The sequence below is a fragment of the Haliotis rubra genome, unplaced genomic scaffold (genome assembly GCF_003918875.1).
Source record: "Haliotis rubra isolate DU_JTF1 unplaced genomic scaffold, ASM391887v1 Scf863, whole genome shotgun sequence".
NCBI classification, from domain to species: Eukaryota; Metazoa; Mollusca; class Gastropoda; order Lepetellida; family Haliotidae; genus Haliotis; species Haliotis rubra.
In genome coordinates, this window is record NW_025767594.1 from 337,657 (window position 1) to 349,793 (window position 12,137).

Consider the following 12,137-nt stretch of genomic DNA (forward strand, 5'->3'; position numbering starts at 1 on the left):
CATGCATGTTGTTAATTTCATTCATGGATGGAAAGGATTTTGTCAACAACGTTGGATCTAATCTAGTATTTCATGTTGATTGCTCTAAATATTTCCAGTGGATAGTCTTAAAATTTATTTAGGTATTATTCTGACGCATATTAAAAATATCAATGACTTCAACTGGAAAAATACTGAATGATTTAAAGATTTATGAGTCTTTCAAAATTGAATATTTGAAGAAAAACTGAATGATGAGTGACTTATCAACAGGAATATTCATGAATTTTGCCTACATGAAAACTTGACTGACAAGGTGGAATTGATTTACTCTTGTCAGTCAGCCATGATTGTTCTTATACCTGAATTTTAAATTTTTAAAAATTGTGTACATTTCAACATTGAGTGTTGTCCATATCAGTCACTCAAGCGAAGTCTTTGAACAATGAATGGTTTACACGACCACGATCTGTTTGCTGGATACCCTTGAACGATGTCAACAACCCAATTGTCGGCTTTGTACATGCAGATTTGCAGGTTTGTAATGGACAAATGCTTGTACACCTTGGTGGAGGAAGGTATTTCGGTCCCTGTCATTCCGTTTGTTTCTTGCTTTTCTGTTACATTTCATTTTGAGTTGATAGACACTGACGAGCAGTATGTGGAATCTGGTCTTTGTGGTGGTGACTTCTTGATCTCTTGACCTGGTTTAACTGTAATTAATGGTTTTGACAAAGAGAAGTGGTTTATATAATTTTCTGTGAATTGTTACTTTTTTATTTGTAGAATGATTTTTAATGATATTTGTTATTTGGATCATTTGTTATTTGGATCATTTTGTGGTTTGTTTTACAGATGAGCCTACCCAACATATTTAAATATTGTATATGAATATCATGGTAACAATCTGTTTAAATGAAATATTTGGCAATTTGTCTGTCAAGAGTTTTGGTAGTCATTTAAACTGAAGTCAGCCCTGACTTGTGGCACGATAAGGAACATGGTGACTTAAGCATCTATATAGTCCATGCGACTTATGTGACATAACATCTATATGATCCATGTGACTTGTGTGACATAACATCTATATGATCCATGTGACTTGTGTGACTTAAAATCTCTATGATCCATGTGACTTGTTCGACATAACATGTATATGATCCATGCGACTTATCTGACATAACATCTCTATGATCCAGGTGACTTATGTAATGTTATCATCTCTATGATCCATGTGATTTACTTGACATAACACCTATATGATCCATGTGACATATGTGATGTTATCATCTATATGATCGATGTGACTTATGTGACAGGACATCTCTATGATCCATGTGACTTATGTGATGTTAACATCTATATGATCCATGTGACTTATGTGATGTTAACATCTATATGATCCATATGACTTGTGTGACATAACATCTATCTCATCCATGTGACTTATGTTACATAACATCTATATGATCCATGTGACTTAGCTGACATAACATCTATTTGATCCATGTGACTTATGTTACATAACATCTATTTGATCCATGTGACTTATGTGACATAACATCTATTTGATCCATGTGACTTAGCTGACATAACATCTATTTGATCCATGTGACTTATGTTACATAACATCTCTATGATCTATGTGACTTATGTTACATAACATCTATTTGATCCATGTGACTTATGTTACATAACATCTATATGATCCATGTGACTTATGTGATGTAACATCTATTTGATCCATGTGACTTAGCTGACATAACATCTATTTGATCCATGTGACTTATGTTACATAACATCTATATGATCCATGTGACTTATGTTACATACCATCTATCTGATCCATGTGCCTTATGTGACATAACATCTATCTGATCCATGTGACTTATGTTACATAACATCTATATGATCCATGTGACTTAGCTGACATAACATCTCTATGATCCATGTGACTTATGTGATGTTAACATCTATATGATCCATGTGACTTAGCTGACATAACATCTATTTGATCCATGTGACTTATGTGACATAACATCTATCTGATCCATGTGACTTATGTGATGTTAACATCTATATGATCCATGTGACTTGTGTTACATAACATCTATCTGATCCATGTGACTTATGTTGCATAACATCTATTTGATCCATGTGACTTATGTTACATAACATCTATCTGATCCATGTGACTTAGCTGACATAACATCTATCTGATCCATGTGACTTATGTGATGTTAACATCTATCTGATCCATGTGACTTATGTTGCATAACATCTATATGATCCATGTGACTTATGTGACATAACATCTATCTGATCCATGTGACTTAGCTGACATAACATCTATCTGATCCATGTGACTTATGTGATGTTAACATCTATATGATCCATGTGACTTATGTTACATAACATCTATTTGATCCATGTGACTTATGTTACATAACATCTATTTGATCCATGTGACTTATGTGACATAACATCTATCTGATCCATGTGACTTATGTGATGTTAGCATCTATATGATCCATGTGACTTGTGTTACATAACATCTATTTGATCCATGTGACTTATGTTGCATAACATCTATTTGATCCATGTGACTTATGTGACATAACATCTATCTGATCCATGTGACTTATGTGATGTTAACATCTATCTGATCCATGTGACTTATGTTGCATAACATATATTTGATCCATGTGACTTATGTTACATAACATCTATCTGATCCATGTGACTTATGTTACATAACATCTATATGATCCATGTGACTTAGCTGACATAACATCTATTTGATCCATGTGACTTATGTTACATAACATCTATATGATCCATGTGACTTATGTTACATACCATCTATCTGATCCATGTGCCTTATGTGACATAACATCTATCTGATCCATGTGACTTATGTTACATAACATCTATATGATCCATGTGACTTAGCTGACATAACATCTCTATGATCCATGTGACTTATGTGATGTTAACATCTATATGATCCATGTGACTTATGTGACATAACATCTATCTGATCCATGTGACTTAGCTGACATAACATCTATCTGATCCATGTGACTTATGTGATGTTAACATCTATATGATCCATGTGACTTATGTTACATAACATCTATTTGATCCATGTGACTTATGTTACATAACATCTATTTGATCCATGTGACTTATGTGACATAACATCTATCTGATCCATGTGACTTATGTGATGTTAACATCTATATGATCCATGTGACTTGTGTTACATAACATCTATCTGATCCATGTGACTTATGTTGCATAACATCTATTTGATCCATGTGACTTATGTTACATAACATCTATCTGATCCATGTGACTTAGCTGACATAACATCTATCTGATCCATGTGACTTATGTGATGTTAACATCTATCTGATCCATGTGACTTATGTTGCATAACATCTATATGATCCATGTGACTTATGTGACATAACATCTATCTGATCCATGTGACTTAGCTGACATAACATCTATCTGATCCATGTGACTTATGTGATGTTAACATCTATATGATCCATGTGACTTATGTTACATAACATCTATTTGATCCATGTGACTTATGTTACATAACATCTATTTGATCCATGTGACTTATGTGACATAACATCTATCTGATCCATGTGACTTATGTGATGTTAGCATCTATATGATCCATGTGAATTGTGTTACATAACATCTATCTGATCCATGTGACTTATGTTGCATAACATCTATTTGATCCATGTGACTTATGTGACATAACATCTATCTGATCCATGTGACTTATGTGATGTTAACATCTATCTGATCCATGTGACTTATGTTGCATAACATATATTTGATCCATGTGACTTATGTTACATAACATCTATCTGATCCATGTGACTTATGTTACATAACATCTATATGATCCATGTGACTTAGCTGACATAACATCTATATGATCCATGTGACTTATGTGACATAACATCTCTATGATCCATGTGACTTAGCTGACATAACATCTCTATGATCCATGTTGTCCATGTGACTTATATGACATATGTCATATATAAGATCCATGTGATATATGTGATTTATGCATCAAAGGGTTGGGATTGTAGCCTAATGGTTAAAGTGTTCACTAAGACCTGGGTTCGATTCCCCACGTGGGTACAATGTGTGAAGCCTATTCTTTGTGTGCCCTGCCGTGATATTGAGCATAAAACCCAACTCACTCATTTTCCATTTAAATAAGTCATGACTTTCCTGTGTGTCATATGAAAGGCCCATTGCGTAGATTAATGCTCATGCTGTTGATCACTGGATTGTCTGGTCCAGACTCGATTATTTACAGACTGCCGCGATATAGCTGGAATATTGGTGGGTGCGGCGTAAAACTAAACTCGCTCATTCTTATGAGAGGACACAAAATTAGATAAATCCTTTCAAACAGGCTAAAGTTGTCACTGGTTGTATTATCGTCGACGCAAAAAAATAAAACCAGAAAGAAGTATTTTTATAACAGGTCCAAGTCATTACTGTTTTACATTATGCAAATGCTAAAGAGGTCCTTAGTTTGTCTTGAGGTAGTAAATAGTAATGCGTTTGGCGCGCATGTTAATGAGTTGAAGCGGACACGAAATCATGCATACAGGTGGTGGTAGGCATTTCACTGCTTGCTGCTGCATCTCACTTGCAAGTGACATTTTGTCACATTCGCGATGGAGTTCAACACTTCCTTTTCTCAAATCCTGTTTAACCAGCTTTTCTTAAGAACATTAAATAGGACATTGTTATTGAAATTGACTATGCAGGTGTTTGATATCATCAAGTGAAAGATAATGTGTTAGAGTAGGGTATTCATGCTTCACTGCGGCATGGTATCTCAGTGAGCTAGCACTTTAAAAACAGCTTCAGTCTGGGCTAGTACAAGCAGCCACACATACACATGAATGCACGTGGTCATATGAGCGAAATATTCTCAAGTACGATGTTAAACCACATTTCACCTCACCTCACCTCACCTCGCCTTGCCTCGCCTCGCCTCACCTCACCTCGTCAAGTGAAAACAAGCCAACAAACAGTGTTCTTTGCTGATATTTATCTTTCGTTGGTAATCAAATCTTAAATTTATGTCAAATGACAAGTGATTTGATTTTTTATAATGAATTTGCATTAGGCCTTATTTGCTGTTATATTAAAATCAAGAAAATTAGAAATCAATCTGATATCAACATTGACATGAACATTCTTTCCTGGCATCTGTGAGATGCTTTAAGACAATCTGTAAAAAAGCCTGTAAAATAATTAAACCAGATTACGTCACATTTCAAACTGGTGAGTAATGGCTTGACACAAAATCTAAACCATTTCAATGCCAGAAAGACATGAGATATTTATGACATTATCAGTGCATTCCCCCAAATGTAAACATTTACACAATACCCCCGAAAATGCAAAATGAAATATAAAAAATCTCCAGTGTTATTCAGTTTGGATATTCCAAATTTGAATATGGTTAAAAAGGGACAATTTTCCAACAGTCTTACTTCAGTAATTCTAGTCCGTGTGTAAAGATAATTTAAAAAATTGTCTTTGATTGAAAATTTGTAGAAAGAAAACTTTTGTGATTAAGTTAAGCTGACTTAAGTCGTGTAATTGATTGATGAGAATAATTTAAGGAAGTAATGTTTTTGTTTTAAAAACTGGAGTAAGAAAATATTAAATAAAGTTGCAATTAATTCCTATCTGTTACTGATTGCCAAAAACAATTTATGCAAGTATTTTTTCTTTAAGTAATTGTAGTTAGAAAATATTATCCATACTGTAATTCATTGTATGTGTGTAACTGATAAGACAAAATAATGTAAGATAATACTTCTTAGTAAACAATTAAAATATATGGTAAAATTAAATCTGGATTTTGCTCCCCTCCGAAAAGGTTACTAAGATGGCATTATTTAGACAAACACTTTACCTGAAAAATATCTTCTTTTGTTCTCATTATGAGGCACACTGTGAAACACGCCTCCCAGTAAACACAGCTCTGAGAGGTAAGCTATCCCATAATTCACCTGGATATGGCAAGGTGTCAAGCAGGGGGTTTTAATAAGCACTTTATGGCATTGTGAACATTTATTGCATGGCGATATATATTTCAGACACGTATATCACATGACAGTGTGACCTGTTAAAGGGGGACTTGGATTGGTTAAGATGGCTTGTTTGGTTTTGTAGTCGTTTGTTTGTAGCCTTACATTTTATGATGTTGATTAACATAGAACCTTGTGATTAACTTTATTATACAGGGATGACATGTCGTTTATTACATGGGTAGAGACTTAGAGAGGTGAGACAGGGCACTGGTAGTGAGGTACCTCGTGAAGATGGTGATGTCGTAAGAGTTTGTGGAATGACCAATTTCTGTCAGTTGTGAGTGAGTTGGATTGAATGCCGCTTTGAAGTCATAGTCATGCCGTGCTGTGTACCTACTGTTGGAGGAACCTGTGTTTGAATTGGTCTTCAATAACCCATGCTTGTCATAAGAGCTGACTATCAAGATCAGGTGCTCAGGCTCTTGTCATAAGAGTGCCAGTTCGTAGATCTCATGGTGCTCAGGCTCTCTGCCCTAGTGGTTACAAAGACATTTGCTTTCGTCGTCGAAGACCGTTCGATTCCAGTACAATTAGACTAAGGCTTAGTCTCGATAAATAATTTTGATAGTAACAAAAAGCCCATTTATATTGAAAAGGGTAGGGAGACCTAGTGGACCATGAGGAAAAAGCATTTAGGGCTTTGCACTGCAGAGGCTTCAGTAGGGAAAATAATGTGGTTCTGGGGACTGTCCCACACTAGGGTACAATGTGTGAAGCCCATTTCTGGTGTCCCCCCATGCGTGATGTTGCTGGAATATTGCTAAAAGCATAAAATAAAAACTCACTCATGGCGTTGATCACTAGATTGTCTGGTCCAGCCTTGCTTATTTACAGACCGCCGCCATATAACTGGAATATTGCTGAGTGCGGCGTTAAACAACAAACCAACCAAATCATTCAGAAGGGATTGTGTAGTTGATGCTCATGCTGTTGATCACTGGATTGTCTGGACCAGACTCAACTATTTACTGCCATATAGTTGGAATATTGAATGTTTTTATACCTTGAACACTGTAATGCAACTAATCAAATACCCACATGCAACATATTGCAAAATAATGATTTTAGGATGATGCATCAGTGTGTGTATTTCATACCTGAATTATTTTTTAAAGATGAATAAATGTATAACATATGTAATTATGCCATCTGTAACGAATATTGAATACCTTAAAGAATACTCGATATTTTTCCCATGACTGAGGGTAAATCGTGATGGAGGGTTTAATATGGAATCATGGGCAAGAACAGTTGAATCATAGTTAGCCCTGACTGGTACAGGCAGCACTACACACATTCAGGCAAGTCGCAGCACAGGTGCAACAGGGGCAGGGGTAGTCAAGTGGTTAAAGTGTCCGCTTGTCAGGAAAACCTGGTTTGATTCCCCACATGTGTACAATGTGTGAAGCCCATTTCTGGTGTCCCCTGCTGTGATGTTGCTTGAATGTTGCTAAAAGTGGTGTAAAGATCAAATTCTCATCATCATCATCATCATCATAATCATCATCAATGTCATCAATCATCAAGTGCAATCATCTTATATGTAACGTTCAGCCCAGGGATTTACATGGAGTCCTGTATTTGAGGGTCCCTGGGACTCATACTCTTAATTTTCAGGGGTCCTAGACAACAAGATGGGGGTCCCAGACACTTATATATTATTATTAATATTGTTATTGTATTGTGTATCATGATCATCACATTAAGTGTTATAGTAATTAAATTGCAAATAATACCATAACCCAGCTACTAGCACACTCAGCGATAACTTATTGTCACTTGATTGGAATTTTTACAGCAAGTATTTAGACTTTTTTAGAGTCCCTGTGGACGCGCTAATACATTTTGTTGTCGTCCATTGTCAATCTTTTTGAGTATAGGGCCTTGGGAATTCACGTCCTGTAAATCCCCGTTCAGCCCCATTTCACCTCACCTTACTTCACATCCCATTTAGGAGTGGTGAGGTAGCCTAGATGTTAAAGCATTTGTTCCTCACGCCGAAGATCCGGGTTCAATTCCCCACGTGGGTACAATGTGTGAAGCCCATTTCTGGTCTCCCCATCACTTCTCCTCCCATCACTTCACTTTTCATCACTTCTTCTTGAAATCCAGTTTGAATTGTCAACTGTTATTCAATCCTGACATGTGAAATAACAAATGAACTGTGAAACAAGGCCTTAGCAGTAACCAAAGTACGGGCGGTGGGGTTGCCTCGTGGTTAAAGCGTTGGCTCGTCACGCCCCCGAAGACCCGGGTTCGAATCCCCACATGGGTACAATATGTGAAGCCCATTCTTCGTGTCCCCCGCCGTGATGTTGCTGGAATATTGCTAAAAGCGGCGTAAAACCAAACTCAGTCAGTCAGTCAGTCAGTAACCAGTACAGGTGACCTTGGTAGCCAAGTGGGTAAAGTGTTTGATGATCCAGGCCTCTGTTTGATTCTCATATTTCTGGCTCCCTCCACTCAAACATATTACAATATTGCTAAACGTGTATAAAACAATATTCACAAACTATAAACCAGGCATTTATTCACAAACCTATTTGACCCACAAAATTAGTTTAATTGGCATTTATTTTTGTAGATTTTTGGTTCATTTGACCTCAGTGGGTAAGCTCACGTCGCGAAGACCGAGGTTGGAATCCCCACATTAGTACAAATTGAAGCCCATTTGCGGGGGCCCCACCGTGATATTGCTGGAGATATTGCTAAAAGCGGCGTAAAACCAAACTCAGTCAGTCAGTCAGTGGTTCATTTGAGAAATATTATTAATATATTTGAGCCATGCTAAACGTGTAGAAAACAAAAAATACTCGCTAACTCCACTAAACCAGGGATTTATTAGAATTGCAACCAAACTGCCATTGGTAGGTAAAGTGGAAAAGTTGTTCAATTGGATTTTTAAACAAATATTCTTTTGTTCATTGGCAAAATATTAATAATACATTTTAGCAATTCCTTCAATGCAATTATATTGAGACAGACTTTATAGTCTTTTAGTTCTACTGTCCTTGTCATCGGCAAAATACAAGACACCAGTACAAATCCAATTTTATCAATTCAGAATTTTGGATTGTTTTCCTGACATTTCCCTTCTTGGAACTGAATATTGGCCTCTAAATAACAGATCTGAAAGTAAACAGTCTTATGTTTATCATGTGTTATTAACCTAAGAATGAGACGAGAGAGTTGTAATAACATGAATTCACAATAACAATAACTGATCGTGACAAGACGAAAGTAGAATGTGTATCTTGACGTTCTGTGTCATAAGCAGTCGCCTGATATGTACTATTGAGACATAACTTGTATATATTTATGTCAAATATTGATCTCAACCATTCAGCTTGTTCAAACCATGCTCATGAAACTGCCATTGGAGGACGTTGCCGGCATCAGTACCAACAACAGGTGCCGCTCCTCAAAAGCTTGGATGTTAATGACGACAGTTACGCCATTAGACCTAAGTCGTAAATTCCACTGGGTCCATATGAGTTACCGGTGATATTTGTTTGGTTTCGTTGTATTGACAGCAACAGAAGCGTTTTCCCATAATTTTGATTTGAAAGTAAAAAAAAATATTTATGCTTCAGTGATCAGAAGATGAATAAAATCAGGTTGAGTAGATTTGTGCAGTGGCCTGCAAAATTGATTACAGTTTCTTTTCATTTCATAACGAGTGTACAATATGCGTGATAGGAATTTCTGCGATTGTCATGATTGTATTACAATGTTTGAACTGTTTGTATTGATTAGGAATGGCTATTATCCATCAATGTTACTTGTGTACACTTTATCAATTATCATTATGTTTTTATTCTCATGCTATTCAAAAGAAACTAAACAATACGAGATCTTTTCATAAACTACAATACTTTGAACTTACATTTTAGAATTTTTTTAATATTTGGAAAAATGACTACAAAAATGAAATTAAGCCAGAGCTACAGATAACTTTTTGGGTCATTGAGTTATGTACTCACTTGTGTTCATCTCAATTGGGTATCCCCATTTTCCTTTGAGTAACCTAATAAATTATACCCACCTCACGCAAACTCAATTGGGCATTTTGCCATTTTCCATTAATTTTAAAAATATAATAAAGTTTAAATGTTAGTGTTTGTTATTTATGTTTCTTCTGTAATATGAAAAATGATAAGAAAGACTGCAAGTTGTCACGTTCATGTCCTGAAATAGAACCTCTCAATATACCTCAGTTATTTTATCTATCCACCGGTACCCAAGCTATGATTTGACATTTTTGTGTGTACGCATGTAAGATCACATTTATTGAGTATTTACAAAAAATCTAAAGCGTACTTGTACGCAATAGACTTAATAGGAATTGAGTTTTCCCAAAAACAATTGCGTAATTTCACATGAATCATGGCTTATCTGTACCTCTGTTAAGCTGTTCCGGGTATTCAGGAACAGGATAATTATTCTAATCTACCATTTACCTCAAGATTTTGAGGATGAAATTGATATTCAATTTATCTATGAAATCAGCATATCTATAGTCATATAGGGGAGGTGGGGTAGCCTAGTGGTTAAAGCGTTCGCTTGTCATGCTGTAGACCCAGGTTTGATTCCCCACATGGGTACAATGTGTGAAGTCCATTTCTGGTGTCCCCCAACGTGATATTGCTGGAATATTGCTAAAAGTGACGTAAAACTTACCTCACTCACTCACTGTAGTCATATAAAGTATGACATCATCAAATTGAATAATGTGGTTTTACAAGTTGAAATGAGAAGTAGTTTGACATTTACTGGCAAAACTGTATTCTTTGCCATTCTTTTCAAGTTAAAAGAAGATTAGTCGTTTTGAGTGAGTTTCCGTGTATAACCAAGTTAATCTGTTTAATGGTGTATTGCCACACACAGTCTCCTAATAATATTATGGTGTTCTTTTACTTGTGCTGAGTTCTGAATAATATTTTTTTAAGTTTTAATTTCAGTTTTAATATATTTTATGGATTTATTGGTGCTTTTTTGTTGAATTTGCATGTAATTAATCATGAACTCCTTGAATGGCATTTAGAAGTGCAACACATAAAGGGAGGGAATTTAGTGATGTCAACATCTGAAAAATTAGGAACATGACTCTTGTAGAATATTCTTATTCATTGGTGTTATGTTTTTTAAATCCTTTCTGAATTGTTTTGTTAAAATGTTTAAATCAGAAATTGAAAGTTATTGTGGGTTGGATATTATTATGACATAATATTCTAAATATTTGTAAATACTAACAAATTAACATAAGCAATTTTTTATTAATTTTTAAGGAAAAGCTGAAAAGGATCACTATTGCTAATGATGAACCTGCTGATGAATAACAGTGATGATTATGATTAAAATATGCATTGAATTTTTATTATCATTTAAATGTTTTTACAATTTTACATCCCACTTGTAGCACAGACTAGGAATATGATGAACACTATCTCTATCTTTTTTCAGATGTTTAACACAGATGGAGGTTCAGCGAGTTAATTGATTTAATCCTTCTATTTTTGCTTTTTCTGTCATAAATCAACAGAGGTAAAGATTCTGACAATCATGATTTCAGACAAAACGAGAAGAGCGAGAAAAGGAAAAGTCATTACAGAAGAAAGTGACAGAGTTACAAGGGCAGATACAGAGGTTGGAGAGACGCATCACTCTTCTCCGCACAGAGAATGAAACACTTGTGAGTATACTTCCAAGGGAGCTGAGGTCACAAAAATATTCAATGGATAGTTATTGGAAACACTGTGATTGTAGAAAGTTTTAGAAAAGGAATCAGTAGACTTAAGCATTATTTGTTTGTTTGTTTGTTTGTTTGTTTGTTTGTTGTTCAGTGACACACTCAGCAGTTTTCAGTTATATGGCAGCAGTCTGTAAATAATAGAATCTGCATCAGACAATCCAGTGATTGACAGCATGAGCATCAATCTACACAATTTGGATACGATGACGTGTGTCAACCAAGTCTCAATATTCCAGCTACACGGCAGC

The 12,137-nt window shown here is 35.5% G+C and overlaps 1 protein-coding gene across 1 annotated transcript in view; it reads left to right on the forward strand.

Moving 5' to 3' along the window:
- LOC124263001 (peripheral-type benzodiazepine receptor-associated protein 1-like) overlaps nt 1-12,137 on the forward strand; it is a 48,938-nt gene that overhangs the window by 2,043 nt on the left and 34,758 nt on the right. The window contains exon 2 of the mRNA XM_046697616.1: nt 11,710-11,829. Within this exon, the coding sequence (XP_046553572.1) occupies nt 11,710-11,829 (120 nt within the window). The remainder of the gene's footprint in view (nt 1-11,709; nt 11,830-12,137) is intronic.